This window comes from Clytia hemisphaerica, unplaced genomic scaffold (assembly GCF_902728285.1).
Source record: "Clytia hemisphaerica strain Z4C2 unplaced genomic scaffold, Clytia hemisphaerica genome assembly, whole genome shotgun sequence".
Taxonomy (NCBI): domain Eukaryota; kingdom Metazoa; phylum Cnidaria; class Hydrozoa; order Leptothecata; family Clytiidae; genus Clytia; species Clytia hemisphaerica.
The window spans coordinates 449,397-466,782 of record NW_027103721.1 but is presented as its reverse complement, the minus strand read 5'-3'; the positions used below and the strand labels follow the sequence as shown (position 1 = coordinate 466,782).

Genomic DNA, 17,386 nt, shown 5'->3' with positions numbered 1-17,386 from the left:
GGAAATGTGGGACATTCTCCAAAGTTTGAAATTTTGCATTTTCCATGGCTTGGAATTTTCAAAAATCCAGGTTGAAAAAAGCCAAAATCCAAATTTAACAAGGTTGGAATTTTTTAAAATTCATTTGGAAAAAAGCCAAAATCCAAATTTAACAAGGTTGGAATTTTCGAAAATCTAGGTTGAAAAAAGCCAAAATCCAAATTTAACAAGGTTGGAATTTTTTAAAATTCATTTGGAAAAAAGCCAAAATCCAAATTTAACAAGGTTGGAATTTTCGAAAATCTAGGTTGAAAAAAGCCAAAATCCAAATTTAACAAGGTTGGAATTTTCGGGAATCTAGGTTGAAAAAAGCCAAAATCCAAATTTAACAAGGTTGGAATTTTTGTAAATTCAGTTGGAAAAAAGCCAAAATACAAATTTAACAAGGTTGGAATTTTTGTAAATTCAGTTGGAAAAAAGCCAAAATCCAAGCTAAACAAGGTTGGAAATTTCGAAAATTCAGTTTGAAAAAAGCCAAAATCCAAAAAGTGATAGCTTAATATCCAGGTTAGCTATACATCAAAACAGTTTTGAGCGAAAAATCGCTTGTGGTTTTCTCAAAGGACATGCGCAGAAAATGGTTACAAAGACGTAATTTCCACATGGATTTTTGCCCCCGCAGGAGCGCAGCGACGAGGAGGCACTCATAGTTTCACGCATAGATATTGGACTGGAATCTCGAATCTTTGCGCGTTTTGTTTTGTCGCGCAATCCTACCCGTAGTTAGTCTCTTCCGTAAATGTTCGGTACTGTTTGTTTTTCTTTCTCGGACAGTAGTATTTTTTATAGCAAGCGCCGCGGGCATTTGACTCTGCTTTTTGGCTGGGGTTTTTATTTCGCCTGATCCGCTTGCATGAATTCTGTCCGATTCTTGAAGTGCGTAAGTTTGATTACGTAATGATTTTCACCAAAAAGTAAAAAGATTACATCAAATCCAAATTTTTTTACCAAATATGGTTAAAAGATTAAATCATTACGTAATCAGACTTACGAATTGGTCAACATTCAGGAAAGGTGTACATTGTACATGCGTGGAAGAATTTGGAATCTGGAAGTTTCTTAAAGTTTTAGACACAAGCTCTCTCTCCTGCAGTCAAAACGCATTTACTTTTGACTTTAGGAATAAACAAGATATATATATATACATACTAATCAGTGAATTTGCTGACAGTCAAATTACAATCTGTCTCCTGTCTTAGACATTCAGATTGATTCATTTTTCGACCAAAACAGTTTGTCCCGGACGTTCAAACTGCCATTTTGCTTACTATAAGTGGTTCAATGGAAATTCCTATTGAAAACGATATCACTGATGTCAAGAGTAATGCGTTTAGACTGCTGGATGAAATAGGACCCTGCGGACGCACTGGACTGTCCGGTGTATTTGTCCGGCGGCAAAAAGTATCCTTTCACTACACCGGACACAATAAGTCCGGTGTCAGTCCGGTGTTGCAAACAGGGAATTTTGGACGCCGGACATTTATGAAACAAAAAATTAAGAAACACCGGACGCACCGGACTGGTCATGTCCGGTGTTTTGATTGTCCGGTGGAAAAAATATCCTTCTCCGACACAGGACATAACATACGACTTCCTTAAGTCTGGTGTAGAGATTGTCCGGTGGTAAAAAGAATTCTCATTTTACACCGGACTTTCGCGTGTCCGGTGTTCGTTAAGTCCGGTGTGTCGGCAGGGTCCTGATGAAATACGAGAACCAATTTGGTCAAAAATTATTGAAAATTGTGGTACGTATGCTAACAGAAATAGTGATGCACAGTTTACAGAGCTTTTTTCAGATAACCTTTTCATGATATTATCAGAAGGAGAGAAAAGATTGTTTGAAACAAGATTTGATGTTCGAGGACCTTGCCCTGTTTGTGATAACGAGAGACAAAGTAAGACAGGTATCATTGTTGCTCTTCTTACAGACTTTTTATATCCAGAGATTACTATTGACCCAAACAACTGGCCAGATTGTGTGAATAGAGCTCTTGATCCAAGTACAGAAGTTTATTGTAATATTTGTTCTGTCAATATTCCTGCCCAGCATCAATCTGTTGACCTTCCATGTTATTTGTTGATAGAATTTAGTTCTACAATTCACAACAGTTGTAGATTCTTGGATCAGATTATAGTTAAAGGGAATACCTATAAATTAAAAGCTGTTGTTCGAAATCTAGGTTTCCACTTTGCATGTGGCTTATTTATTGAAAACAAATGGGTGTACATTGATGATTTAAAGCCTGACAAAATATTTTACCAAAATATTAATGCAATGTTTTCAGAAAATGAAGGTGGATGGTTTTTTGCTTTTTATAGAAAAACTGTCGAGGAGATAGATTTTGTGGTGCATGATGCAACTGCTAATGTTGTTGATAATTCTAATCCACAAGAAACGGTCAATAAGGAAAATATTGAAACAGACAAAATTAAAAAAGAATACCCAAACCGAAAGAGAAAATTTGTCAATTACGAAGGTCTTTGTGATAGCAGTAATAAAAAAGGAAAATTTGATGATTTGTTTAAAGCAATTGACAAAAAAATTGTTCGCAAAAATAGTAAGGTAAAATATGACCCTTTGAAACGTAAATTACGACATCAAAAGTTTTATGACCCAGAAAAAGAAAAGGCAAAATATGAACCCACAAAACGAAAAGAACAGTATCAAAGATCTTACAACCCTGAAAAACAAAAGGCAAAATATGATTCTACAAAGCGAAAAAAAAACTACGATCCAAAGCAACGGAAAGAAAAATATGATTCAAAGCAGCGAAAAGAAAGATATTTATCCGAAAAACAAAAGAAAAAATCAAAATCTCAAGAAAAAGACACTGACATTAATATGAGTAAAAACATGAAAGATTTTCAGAAATCCATGAAATTCTCAATTGCTCAATGTGAAACATGTTTTGAATCGTGGCCGATAAAAAGTACCTCAAAAGGAAACTCAGTTGATGATTATATTTGTACGCGTTGCAAAAGAGACAAAGGAACTCCAAAAAAGTTTAGTGCTGAGAATAATATGAAACCAAGTCCAGTGCCAGAAGCACTCAAAGGTCTTACACAAATTGAAGAAATGCTTATTGCTAGAGCTTTTCCTGTAATGCAAGTGTACACCCGACCAAGAGGAGGTCAGAGAGCTTATAAAGGTCACGTTTTGAATTTGCCTCACAATGTACAAAAAATTGCAGATGTTCTGCCAAGAGAGCCTAGTGACATTCCTATAATGATTTTTAAAATAAATGGGAAAAATAATACCTCAAAAGAACTTGTCGTTAGACGTGAAAAGGTTTTCCAGGCATTATTATGGCTGACAGGAAAAAATGAACAAGGTGAACCTAATAATTTTCTATATAGTGAAATCAATATGGATATGGAAAGACTACAAAAGCTGCCTGAAAACGGATTCATTGATTTACCAGACTTGCACGTAAAAATGAATGAGAAAAATGATATTGAGTGTGGTGAAGAAAATGAAAGTGACGAGGAAAATGAAGATGTCAGTGAAAGCGAAGAACTACCAGATTTAGGTCCAGTTAATGATGATGACGATGAACGTGTTTTTGACAAAAACACTGAAATGAAAAGTTTCTTACCATCCAAACTAAAGAAAGCAAAGGAAGCTGACTTAACAAAAAGTGAAATTTTGAATACAAAAACTGAAGTTGATATAGGAAGTACTCCACTTAGTGAATTCAATACTCCCTACTTAGCAAGTCTTGCATTTCCAACATTGTTTCCAGACACAAAAGGTGACCCAACTAATCCTGCAATCATAAGAGAAATAGCAAAAAGTGAAACAGAGAGTTATGCTGAAAAATTGAAACATTTAATCAAATTTGCCGAAATTGATGACAAAGGAAAATGGTTTTATAGATTTGCATCTCATCCAAGATTTTCCTTTTGGGGCTTCAATATGCTGTATAGAAAAAGATTGATTAGTCAAGGAAATTTTTTTATCAAGCAAAACCCAGGTGAAGCTAATTTGAGCATTGAAGATTTACAAGATCTTGTTAGGGATAATGATCACTACGTAGTAATTAAAAAACTACAAAGATACTCAAAGAATGTAACAGGTACGAATGCCTATTGGTGCGATGTCAAGGAAAAATTAAAAGCCACGATAACGCAAATGGGCACGCCAACTATATTTTGGACATTGAGTATGGCTGATTTTCACTGGCCAGACATTCATGATTTATTTTCTTCAAATGACGAATCTGAATCTGCTGATTTTAGACAAAACATTGTTGATAATCCTCATATAGTAGATTGGCTCTTCACTGAACGAGTAAAAGGTTTTGTAAAACATTGGTTATATGAATCTTTAAATGCAGAATGGCATTGGTATAGGTTTGAATTTGCTGTTATGCGTGGTTCTATACATTGTCACGGTTTAGCAAAATTGAAAGATGATCCGGGAATATGTGAGTTGACTGAGAAGGCTCTGCAAGGTTTTTTGGCTCAACAAACTTTATCAAATCAAACAGAGATTGACCTTGAAAATAATACTCTTTAAATCTTGCTGTAATCGAGGGAAACAATGCTGAAAGGCAAATCTGTGATTATGTAGATTCTTTAATGACAGCTATGAATCCAATTGAAGGACCTGTTGATGAATGGGAAAAGCCAAATGTTCATCCATGCAAAAAAAGACTTGAGGATATACCTGAAGAGGATTTAGAACAAGATTACATAGATCTAGCAAATAGCGTGCAACGGCATACAAAATGTAGTTCAGCCTATTGTCTAAGAACTAAGAATGACAAACAGGAATGTCGTTTTAAATTTCCTTTTGAATGCTGCGAGAAAACACATTTAACCTTTGAAAAAGTAAAATTGAAGAGAGGCGGTGAAAAGTATGTTCCAAACATTGTTCTGAAAAGAAATGATTCTAGAATGAATAGACATCAACAACTTCAATTACAATCATGGAGAGCTAATTGCGATATACAAATTATCCTTGACCACAATGCTTGCTTGAATTATATTGCTAAGTATGCGTCAAAAGGAGAAAAGATTTCTGATGTCGCAAAAGAAGCGTTTACATCTGTCATTGGTAATCTTTCAGGAAAGGAAACTTCTGGTAATATTTTTCGAAAACTGATTATCAAATCTGTCGGTGAAAGAGACTTTAGTGCTCAAGAAGTAATGCATCAAATTATGTCTTTGAAACTACATTGCTCTTCATTTGATGTTGTAAGTTGCTCTCTTGAGGGATCAAGACAAATGAAAATTGACAATGATGGCGTTGAAACCAAAACCTCTTTCTTAGATGATTATGCTTCCAGATATGTTTATGAAGACAATGAGATTAGGCAAAGTAACCTCATAGATTTTGTTTCGAACTGGAAAATAAGTGCTAAAGACAAAAAGATTCAAAAGAGGAAAAAAGCAGTTGTTGTTCGTACTTTTCCAAATTATAGTCCAAACCCAAAGAGTGACAGTTATCCTTTGTTTTGTAAATTCCAATTGATCAAGTACAAACCATGGAATGATTCTGTAGACAGTCTCTGGGAAGGTTCACAAGCAACAAATGAGACATATTGCCAGAAATGGAAAGAATTCATTAACAGCTCTTTAGGAAGAGAATTAGTTCCAAATTGGAAAAGGCATTACATCAATGCAAACAATTTTGAATATCAGGTTGAAGATGAAGAAAATGAAGAGGAAGAAAGTGAAAATATTTTTTTACGTGAAGATTGGATGGATATAGCAGACCTGAATTCCATGCCCAATAATGTTTCTACAGAAAATCAACAATATTGGACTGATTCTTATGATTCTTATACTCAAGATCAAATTAATGCAATGCCCTTTTGGATTGAAGAGAAAAAAAAGACTTTTGAAAACGATAATCCCACAGATTATAGTCAATATCAAGTTGAGAACTTAAATGCAGAGCAGCTCCAAGCTTACAATATTGTACATGATCATGCTCAAAATATAAATGCTGACCCTTTACAAATGATAATCACTGGGATTGCAGGAAGTGGAAAGTCATATTTAATAAATTGCATTAAAAAACTCCTTGGCAAAAAGTGTTTATTGACATCTTATTTTGGTATTGCTGCCTTTAATATTAATGGAAGAACATTGCACAGCACTCTCAAATTGCCAATTCGAAGCAAGTTAAAGCATGAACTGAAAGGAAAATCACTTGACAATTTACAAACTGACCTTAAAGACATAGAGTATATTATTATTGATGAATTCTCTGTAGTAGGCCAAAGATTGCTAGGCTGGATAGATAGTCGCTGTCGTCAAGCAACAGGAAAATTAGAAACTTTGTTTGGTGGAATATCTATCATATTAGTAGGAGATGTTGCACAGTTACCACCAGTCATGGATGATGTATTGTACCATTCTTTTCCAAAAAATGAAATTGCAGTTGCAGGTTATCTGGCCTATTGTTGTTTCAGAACTGTCGTAAAACTTAAAGCAAATATGAGATCTGCTGGTGAGGATGAGTCACAGAAGAAATTTAGAAAAGCTTTGAAAAATTTGAGAAATGGAAAATCAACAATGGAAGACTGGAATTTTTTCTTGACCAGACAACCTGAAAAAAACCCTGTTGACTATAATAAATGCATCAGGCTATCCTTTGCAAATGAAGTTGTCAGAGAACATAATGGGAAAATGTTGGATTCTTTACAATCACCCATTGCAGTCATTAAAGCAAAAAATACTCCACCAAGTGTGTCAAAATCATCCTCGGAAGAATTTGGTTTAGCAAATGAAGTTTTCCTTGCCAAAGGTGCCAAAGTAATGCTTACAAGAAACTTGTGGTCAGATGTGGGACTTTGTAACGGAAGTTTAGGCATTGTCAAAGACATAATATATCAAAGAAACCACTTGCCACCTGCGCTTCCTATAGCTGTTATAGTAAAATTTGATAGATGTACAGGGCCAAGTTTTTTTGATGACGAGGATAATTGTGTTCCAATTGTGCCTATTATAGAAACTTCATCTGAAGATAACGTACAGAAAGAAAGAATGCAAATACCTTTGAAACTTGCATGGTCGATAACTATTCATAAATCTCAAGGTCTTACATTGGATAAAGTTGTAGTGGATTTGGGAAAGAAAGAAAGCATGGATGGTTTAACCTATGTTGCATTATCACGTGTGAAAAAGCTAAATGACATGGTAATTGAATCATTTCCATTCGAAAGAATCAATAAATTGAGCGACGGTAAAAGATTCAAATTTAGAGTACGCGAAGAAAGCAGACTAGAAGAATTAGCAGCACGAAACAAGCCTTAGAAGTAATTAGATGGAATAATTTAGTATATGTCATGTCAAAATCATTGCACGGGGGGGGGCTCAGGGCAGGGAAGGGTATTTTGCAAAAAGTAATATTTTCTTTTCTTTTCTCCTTTATTTTCTCTTCCTTTGAAATACATTCTTATCCAACGAGTGAAATTATTTAGTACTTTTTTTCATGAAAAAATTGATGAATTTAAGATAAGAAAGATTGCAAATACGGTCCAACTACAGAATGTCCTATGAAAAATTCCCCAGAACAATACAGTAGATGAAAACATTCTTTTGTTTTAAGAGGAATTTTTCATGGGATACTCTGTACTTTAAATATCTTGATCATGAGTAGAAGCCTTGCCTAGACTTTTCAAATCCTTACATTTTTTTAATATATTTTTATCCTAATTTATAGAATATTATATTGTTTTGTAATACATGAATTTTTTTATTATCTTTATAATACATTTGAAGAATATTATATTTTTATACAGAATTATTGAAATTACGTATTATTTATGATTTTGTACAAATTTTATTTGATTGATTGAATTTACATTTATTACTTCCAAATTCCAATTTGATTACAATAATGTGAATGTGAATTGATGTTTAATCTTTACCACAGAACAATAATGAACAATGATAAAAATGATAATAGTAGAACAATGAATGAATATGGACAAAAGTGATTATTTTTGGTGGTTAAATTGGCAACAAAATTCCGCTGTAATTAAATAATTCAACAATCGTCTTTCAGCATACTCTACTCCCAACAACAATGCTTAAAAAGCCTGTATTATGGAACTTTGACAGTAAGTACAAATAATTTTTTCATTATGTACTTTTATAGGACTTTGTTTTATTAATCTTTTATGTTTAACCTGTGTTCTTAACCAGGCACTATTTGGGAAATTAATATCAAAAATTGAAAGAAACTTGTAAACTATTTTGAGGAAATTTTAGTACACTCACCATATTATCATCTAATTTCATGTTTCTTATTTTCCTTTTAAGCTTATCTTATGAAAGAGGATTCATTTACTTTGACAACGTAATATTGCCTCGTTACTGCTACGATTACCACGTTACGTCATCATTTTCCATCCTTCTACACGATATTGCTGTTACAACTGCAAGATAACTGGCATATCAATTTTGTCCATGAGATCCCTTATCATGCCGTTGGAAAAAGTCCTGGATACGCTATTTCCTGTTAATTCCTGGTTTCTGCTCATCAATATTGCCTCGTTACTGCTACTATTACCACGTTACGTCATATCATTTTCCATCCTTTACACGGCGCTGTTACAGCTTCTAGATTACTGGTAAATCCTTTTAATGTAAACAATTATGGATCACGATATCCTTTGTTAAACCGTTGGAAAAACTCTTAAGTACGTTGTTACCTGTCAATTTTTGGTTCCTGCTCGTTATGTTTCTGGCTCATAGCATTTCTTACTTATGCTGTTTGGTTCTACTATGGGTCATTTATATTACAAATCAATTGGAATATAGTTGCATGTCTTTTGAGTGTTTTAGTATCTGTAATTGACTCTACCTGGACACTTTTGCTAATGAATATTTTAAGATTCGTATTTTATTATTTGTAAAAGTAATTCACGTTTTTAGAAAAAAATATATTTCATTTATATTAGCTTTATCGTTGATATCTCAAAGAAAATGCTTTTGAGAAGAATCATTCGAATTATTCCAAATCATTTCCAAACTTTTGCTATAAAGCATTAAAAAGCTTTAATAAGCATTAATTAGTCTTTATAAATGCTTATAAATAGGCATCTGTAGCGGGTGGCAGTTAGTGAAAGCTATGGCTAGTTAACGTTTTCCAAACTGTTTGGAGAAACAAAAATTTCCAACCCAAAAAGTCTAGTTTACCAATCGAAAGAGTTTCAATTTCATAAAAATGTAATTTCCATATGGATTTTTAACGTTTTCCAAACTATTTGGAGAAACACAAATTACCAACCCAAAAAGTCTAGTTTTCCAAGAAAGGGTCTCAATCTTAGAAAAATGTAATTTCCACATGGAATTTTAACGTTTTCCAAACTGTTTGGGAGAAACACAAATTTCCGACCCAAAAAGTCTAGTTTTTCAACCTGAGGTATCAAATTTACAAAAATATGTATTTTCACATCGATTTTTGACCTTTTTTTCAATTTCCAAACTGTTTGGAAAATAAAAGTTTCCCACCCAAAAAGTCATGTTTTCCAACCAGCCTTGGAAAATTGCCATTTCTACATGGGTTTTTTTCACTTGATTTTTCAAGGGCATTGGTTTATTCTACAAAACCTATGGGTAATTTACGTTTTCCAAATCAGCTTAAGGTAATCGCTCAAATTTCCAACCTTCAATTATAAAACCAAAATTTCCAACCCAAAAATATTGAATTTCCAACCTTGGAAATCGAAAATTCTTTCCTGTAGACAGAGATCGATTCGTTTCATTCTTTCATCTCATCATTTGAAAATTGAATTATTTGTCGATGAATCAAAAACCGACGTTTTTCAATGGCAAAATCCAATGCTTCCTCAAAGTCCATATCTTCTTCGTCTCTAACTCTTTGCAAAGCTTGCATGATGGCTTTATGAGTCATATTCATTTTCATTGCCCGGAGAAAAGGGATCTTGTATTTATAAATTTCATTAATTGATAAACCAGTCTCTTCACATTCGTTGAACATGGTCTCCCAGATATTTATTGTTTCTTCATCACCTTGAGATTGTTGACTGCCATCAGAATCTTCGTCATTGGACATTGACTCACTGTTTGGATGATCCTCATCTTCTTCCTCTTCAGATTCTTCAGGGTGGACTTTTGCAACATGGCGATTGTAGTTGCTTTTTGTGGAAAAGATCTTTTCGCAATCGTCACATTCATACATCGTCGCCCTTGGTTTTAAACATTATGAAGAAATGGAATCTTTTCTTGCCTATTTATAGGCCAAATGCAAGAGGAATCCGATATAGGGTTTCTCTTTAGGATCTTGCATTCTTGTTCTTCAATTGAATACGCTCATGTCTTCTTTTTTTTCTTTTCTTTACAATCGATTTTGGGACTAAGCTAGCTTGATCTACATTTCCTAGTCTATTTTATTAATCATTTTGGGACTATCACCTCATTTTTGTTTGGGATTACCTAATCCCTATTAAAGATTACCTAATCCCTCTTTGGGGGGGGTTTCGGAATCGGCCCTTTTTCGGACGGAGTGGCGGAATTTGGCGAAAATTTAGACGGAATTACGGAAATTTGGTTCTCTGACGGAGTTTAAAAAAACGGAATTTAGCAAAAAAATTTGCGGAATTTCGGAATTGGTAAAAGATATTCAAAATTTGCGGAATTTTCGACAAAAATATTGAATGTCAAAGGAATTTTCGGTGACGGAATTTTGGTTCAATTTAAGACGGTTTGACGGTACCCAGCTGGCACACAACTGCACACAACGTTGTTTCAACGTTTGTCTAACGTTCACAACGTCCATATAACATTAGATGAACGTTAAAACAACGTTGTGTGCCAACTGGGGTAATTGGAGAAAAAATTGGCGGAATTGCGGAATCGGGTACCCCCTGAAACCCCCCTCTTTGGGATTACCTAATCTAAGGCAATCCTTTTTGAGATCACCTAATCCATGTTTAAGATTACCTAATCTTTAATTGGGATTATACTGAATCCATGTTAATATGTTTTGGAGATCACCTAATAACTGTTTAAGATTACCTAATCCTTCACTTAATCTCTCTTTGGGATTACCTAATCTCTGTTTGGGTTTACCTAATTCAAGCTAATCCTTATCTCAGATCATCTAACCCCTATTATAAGATCACCTAATCCCTTTACCGCCACTTACCAAAGATTTTCCTTTTTGTTAAAAAGGAGCGCCGAAGGTGTTCCCCGCCCAGCGATTTCAGTTAATGATGTGATATGGAAGAAAAAATCTTCGGGATTATATAATCTCAAATGAGGATTGGTTGGTCCCAAAGAGGGATTAGGTAATCTAATAATAAAAGGGTTCTCTAATCTCTAAGAGATTTACTTGAATCAGGTAATTACAAAGAGGGATTAGGTGATCTTATAATAGGGTTTAGGAGATCTGAGATAAGGATTAGCTTGAATTAGGTAAGCCCAAACAGAGATTAGGTAATCCCAAACAGAGATTAGGTAATCCCAAAGAGAGATTAAGTGTATGGCGTACGATGCTCACAATAATTATGCTTAATCTTAGTTAAAGCAGTTAAACTTAGTTTAACTCTCAGTTAAGCTAGGTTTTGTCTATACTTAAACTAAGTTTAAGCAACAGAAACTATAATTAACTATAAACGTAAAACCTAGTTTTACTTTCCCTAACTAGATTTAAGTGAATTGAATTATTGTTTGAGGGAAGGAAGCGTTTTGATTAGAGAATTTTTTATTAGTGCCGAGGCTTTCGTAACATTTTGCTCCACAACAGAGTTAAAACTTTCACGTGTGCATTTTTCAGGCTTCTTTTTTTATCGTTTTGTTGCACGTGCAAGTTCTTCGATCTTTTATGATTCCTTTTACTTTGTTTTACTATCAAAAATATATTTAAATGTCTGCCGATAACTTTTTCCGAACGTCATTTTCGGATGCCATTGAGGTTCCAAGCAACATGAGTTACATGGAGATTATGGACCATGTGTGGAATCGGCCACAACAAGAAAGCCATGGGTAAGTGTAAATACTTTCATCTCTGTTGTCAGAGATAGACCTGTATTGTGGTTTTAACCAGCGAATTGCTGTTGTTTTTTCAAAGTTAGTCCCTCCATTTCCAAATCTCTCATGCATCATGGTGACCATAATGCCATATCTTTTATATGGTCCAGTACTTTTAAGGGACACAGGGGTGGTTACCCCGGGGTGTTAACCTACGGTGTATAGGTTAAACCTGGCTGTCACAGCAGATCCTGGGTAACCCTTTTAGGATGTGATTGACCTTTTTCATTTCAAATGATAATCTCAACGAAATATGATAGCCAGACGATCTCAATCGAACGGAATCCACGATTGAACCAATTTGTACCAAATCGAATGCAATTGAACTTCGATTGTCAAACATAATCGAATCTCAATCGAACGTCTAAATTTTGGGTATTATTCGATTGATTCGATTGTCGTTCGACAGCGTTCCATCGTCTTTTGACTGCGTTCGATCGTCTTTTGACTGCGTTAGATCGTCTTTTGACTGCGTTTGATTGGGATCATAGACTAACACAGAAATCGAATGCAGTCGAATCCTAATCGAACGCAATCGAAGGTAATAGAATCTTAATCGAATATCAATTCAGGCGTAGTCAATCAATAAAATCGATACGGAAAAATAATCGATAACTAATCGATAGGAGAAAGTTACGTTCTATTGATTACCCATTGATTACACATTGATGATCATAGATTTCATCGATTCACGATCAATTGAGAAATTTCCAATGCCCCGACGGAGAAAATTGCCGTGGCGTAAGTGAAGGCTGCCAGGAACACCCTTACTGATATTCAGATGGGTTATTGGCGGCTGCCCACACCACACTAAAGCTCTGAGCAGGCCAATGAGGGTCGTATGGGGCTGGGGCTCTTCCTGCAAAATCCATGCACGGTCAGGCGAAATTCAGTAATCCAAAACCTTCCAGAGCTTTAGTCGGGAGAAAGTTTCTACATCTACTCTCAGCTATTCACGGCCTAGAAAGTGTAGTCAATGGTAATCGATGTTTAATAATCGATAATAATCGATGTGTAATTGATATCAAAGGTTACGTTCTTATCGATTAGCATCGATTACGTATCGATTAGCATCGATGCAGATCGATTACTACCGATTAAATCGGTAATCGATATTATCGATTGACTACTTTTGGATCAATCGATTCTGAAAATGATGAAAATGACAATTTTTGCCTCTCATGTTCGCTATGCTAGTCAACTTTGGGAGAATTATTACACTTCAAAACACTGCACTAAGACGAGTCTGCTAAATCGCGTGTGCTATGCGTGCCAGCGTGCTATGCGTGTGTCTGCGTGCCAACGTGCTATGGCGTGCTTACGTGTCAGCGTGCTTGCGTGCCATTGAAATTTTTGCGTGCCATCCAAATTTCGGCGTGCCATCTAAATTTCGACGTGCAAAAATATAATCGGGAAAATTTTTATAAAGGCTTATTCTTCGTCTCAAAAACACGAAAAAAACGTTTTTGACCAATTTTTCTTCTAAGATTAGATCTAAGATAGAAACATTTTTGCATAAATTTATTTTTTCAAATTTTGCTGACATCAGCAGAAATCAGCAAAATACGAAGTGAAAAGTCGTCTCGGACGACGCCGGGACGGCTAGTTATCACTGATTTTAGGTATCTTCAATAGCTTTTTCAGTAATCTGTAGCATTTCATAGCATAAAAACTCAATCTCCATTTTATTGAAGTCTTCTTCTCTTTAGACATGATACATCCCCTTCTGACTACGCTACTGCGTTCTTTCTGACAAAATCTGTATTTTTTTCTAGAAATGAACAGCTCAATGTTCAATGCATTACAGAACAACCATTAAATGTGCGTCTCAATGTTCAACCAAGAACATCACAACTTGCAAATGTAAACCATACTTTGACTACTGGTAATCAACCAGTAGATAAGTCTACTTTTCTGTAATTCTCTTAAAGAAACTTTTGTGGAAACCCAATTCACTTTTATTTCAATTTACAATAAACCAGCCGAGGCTGGAAGGTCAGCCAATAGAGCTTAGCTAGATAGCTTTAATAAGTGGGTTAACAGATGTAAGAGATGTACTGAAACAGAGAGAACTGAAAATGATGAATAATTTACAAAATGTGAAACATTTGATAACTTGATTTGAAATTATTTAAAACAAGCCTGAGAGCTCCTCCAACCCTCCCCCCACGAGAAGCTCAAAGTATACTTCCCTTTAGCATTGTAGCACTGTTTCTATGACATCAAACAATTGAGCTATAGTTCATTACTATAAAATAAAAGAGAAACATAGCGTTATTACTCTCGGGTACCTAATAGCCGGGGGGTTGGAATAAGCGGGGGAGTTGGAAAAAATCTCAAAACTTAATAAGCAGGGGGGGTTGGAATAAAAATGTCCTGGGTGGAAATTTTTTGAAAAGGAGGCAAATACAGCAGAATTGGGACAAAAAAGGGAACCTTCAAACATATTTTCCCAAGAATTAATAAGCGTGGGGGTTGGAATAAGAATGTCCTGGGTGGAAAATTTTCGAAAAATTAATTAGCGGGGGGGGGACGGCTATTAGGTACCCGAGAGTAAACCTTTTGTTAATTTCATTCCAGTCAGTTATGATACATTTTTTTCTGTTGGATGTGTAGACAATATCCATATCTGACCAAAGTGTTATACTAGAAATAAATAAGAAAATTGCCAAAACGTCAGAACCAAAATAAAGATATCCATCAAATATACATAGAAACTCTACTTTTTGTTTTACTTGATAAAACTACAATAACACTTTAAACTAACAAGCTACTCTTAGGTGCCAAATAAACGGGGGGGGGTTGGAAAAATTTTCAAATTAAATAAACGGGGGGGACCTAATTACCGGGGGGGTTGGAAAATGGACCTTAAAAACCCTAAAAAGAGTCAAAATAGACTAAATTTGAGCTTTTTAGAGTAAAACAAGGAACTTTTTTAGAGTAAAACAAGAAACTTTCCTTTTGGTAGCTGGGAATTTTTTCAAAATTTAATAAACGGGGGGGTCCTAATAAGGTCGGTGGGGTTGGAAAAAATCGAAAAATTAACAAGCGGGGGGGCGTTTATTTGGCACCTAAGAGTACAAACTTTAAGTCACAAAGCGCAAACTCCAGAAAAAAGCAATTTGCATCAAAAACTTTGCAAAACGTAGTTCATATTTATAAAATTTTATGAATTTGGGCCATCGCTTTACCGCCTTGGTGGAATAAATTCAACAGGGCAGCGGAGTAGCAATTAATTTCAACTGGGAGTCCTCTCTTCTGTGCCAAGCACTGGCAGTGTTTTTTAAACTTTAAAACAATTAATGTTAAATGAAGACCAGATGGATCTGTTTGTTAAGGCTGTGTAAGTTGTGACGAGAGTGTGCATGTTGTGTAACTTGACGGTATAATTCATTAAATTCTAGAAACCATTTTTCATAACTTTCTGCAGTCCGCTTTCTGCAAGTCGGATAAGAGATATGTATAAACTGTTATCCCCATTCATTCTATTCCATCATTCAGTCAAAACGTGCGCCAAGGTTAGAAAAGGTTAGAAAAACACAATCTGCATCAAGAACTGTGTGAAAAATAGTTTGATCAATTTCAACAAGAACTGTATATATTAATATTAATATAATTGATCAAATCTTCCAAAGACCATTTGTCATAATTTTGCAAGTCCAATAATAGGAGATGTGATGTCATCATTTGGTTCCCGTCATCTGACCGACCCTGATTTACGGTCAGCAGGTAGAGTTGGAGAGTCGGAAAGCTTTTCCGCTGCTTTGCTGGATTTCCACTGTCGACCTCTGCACGCTCTGTGTTTACAAGTTTTCAAATCGAAGTAGCGCAAAAAAGCACGATTGCATCCAGTCTTTATCAAATTTAGACAGTAGCTGTTCTTTTGTAAACTTTATCAAATTCCAATAACATTATAGCACCATAAATCCCCCCTAGAGGCAAACAAGAAAAATATGTTTTTATTGCAAAAACTAATAAAAAGCAGCAATAAAAAGTATCAGAAAATTCAACATAAACAAAAACTTGAGCAAACGGCTTTAAACCTTCAAAAGATGTAGAAAAAGATTCCCCTTGATGAAAATCATGCGTTTGATTTGCCGAGTTAAAAAAATAAATGACAGAAATTGAAGCTTGCAACAATTTACACTGGAAATACTTTGGTACAACACTGACTTATCACATCTCTGACTTATCGCTTGAGCCGCCATCTTGAAACACCACTGATCTGTAAAAACAACGCACGCTAAAAGTACGCAAAAAGTTCACCCGATCGGAAGAAAGTTTAGAAATCAAAGTAAGATCGGAAAATCGGATTTTTTTTTTGCCATCTTATGGAACTGGACGAAGAAAATTTTACCTATTTGAATGCTCAGCTTAGGCTGACCAAAGAACTACCTTAATAATTTTCTGAATTTTATTCCTGGTTAAGAATTTTATTATGAAATATTATTATGAAATTCATAATTATGAAATACATGCTCATAAAAAATTATTTCTTTTATTTTTCATCCCTCTTTTCTTCTGAAAGTATTCACAGGGGAAAGAGGTTTTCTCAAACTGTTTATATAAACGAACTGAATATTATTAAATCTTTTGTTTTAAAAAAAGAAATCACTTCTGATGATACGAGGGAGCCTTCACAAAATTATGAAAACGCTTGCAACGACCTCAGAAATCTACTTGATTTCTCCTATAATACACAACCAGATAAGTAGTTAAGTCTGTTTAAGGAAAGAGTATGCATTATTTTTTGTGCTGCTTGTCATTTCTTAAGGAATTAATCAATTCTTAAGATTTTGAGATATCGTTAAAAAGATTTCAAAATAGTACTATGATATCCAAGGAATATCTCAAAAATTAAGTTAAAAATGAAGAAGAAAAAGAAGTCCTCAAAAATTATTGAGGGTTGAAAAAACACATCAGATAATATGAATTAAAGTTTAAAGATTTCCTTTTTTACCAGTAGATCCTTCTTATCAGACATTAGGTGTTTAGATTAGATTAACCTTTTTGAATTTGTTTTAAGATGCGCCAAGACCAAAAAAGAAAAGGAGAGGTCCATCTAAATCCACCATTCAAGTGAAACTGTACCATTTACCTGGGGTTCTTTAAAGCCATCATTCTCAAACTTTTACGACCCTGTGGTTGTTCGGCATTTTAATAGTGGTTATGGTGAGACTTCTTTCCATACTTACTTTTAAAGTCTCAAATTAGTTGGCAGTAGAAGCATCTTTAAAAACTCATCAACAAGTATTGTTCATTTAATAATAAATTATGTGACGTTGAAAAGATACACAAAAGCCCTATCTTTAAAAAGAAAAATAATATTTCGAAA

The 17,386-nt window shown here is 34.7% G+C and overlaps 1 protein-coding gene and 1 long non-coding RNA gene across 2 annotated transcripts; both read left to right on the top strand.

Annotated features, from left to right (window-relative positions):
- The first annotated feature begins 4,620 nt into the window (after nucleotides 1-4,620).
- On the top strand, nucleotides 4,621-11,566 carry LOC136804404 (uncharacterized). Its single transcript, XM_067061119.1, has 2 exons — nucleotides 4,621-6,363; nucleotides 11,543-11,566. The coding sequence occupies exons 1-2, from the start codon at nucleotides 4,621-4,623 to the stop codon at nucleotides 11,564-11,566; spliced, it is 1,767 nt and encodes a 588-aa protein (XP_066917220.1).
- On the top strand, nucleotides 7,867-8,998 carry LOC136804320 (uncharacterized). Its single transcript, XR_010846264.1, has 2 exons — nucleotides 7,867-8,114; nucleotides 8,317-8,998. It is a non-coding gene; the product is annotated as an uncharacterized lncRNA (long non-coding RNA).
- Nucleotides 11,567-17,386: the final 5,820 nt, after the last annotated feature.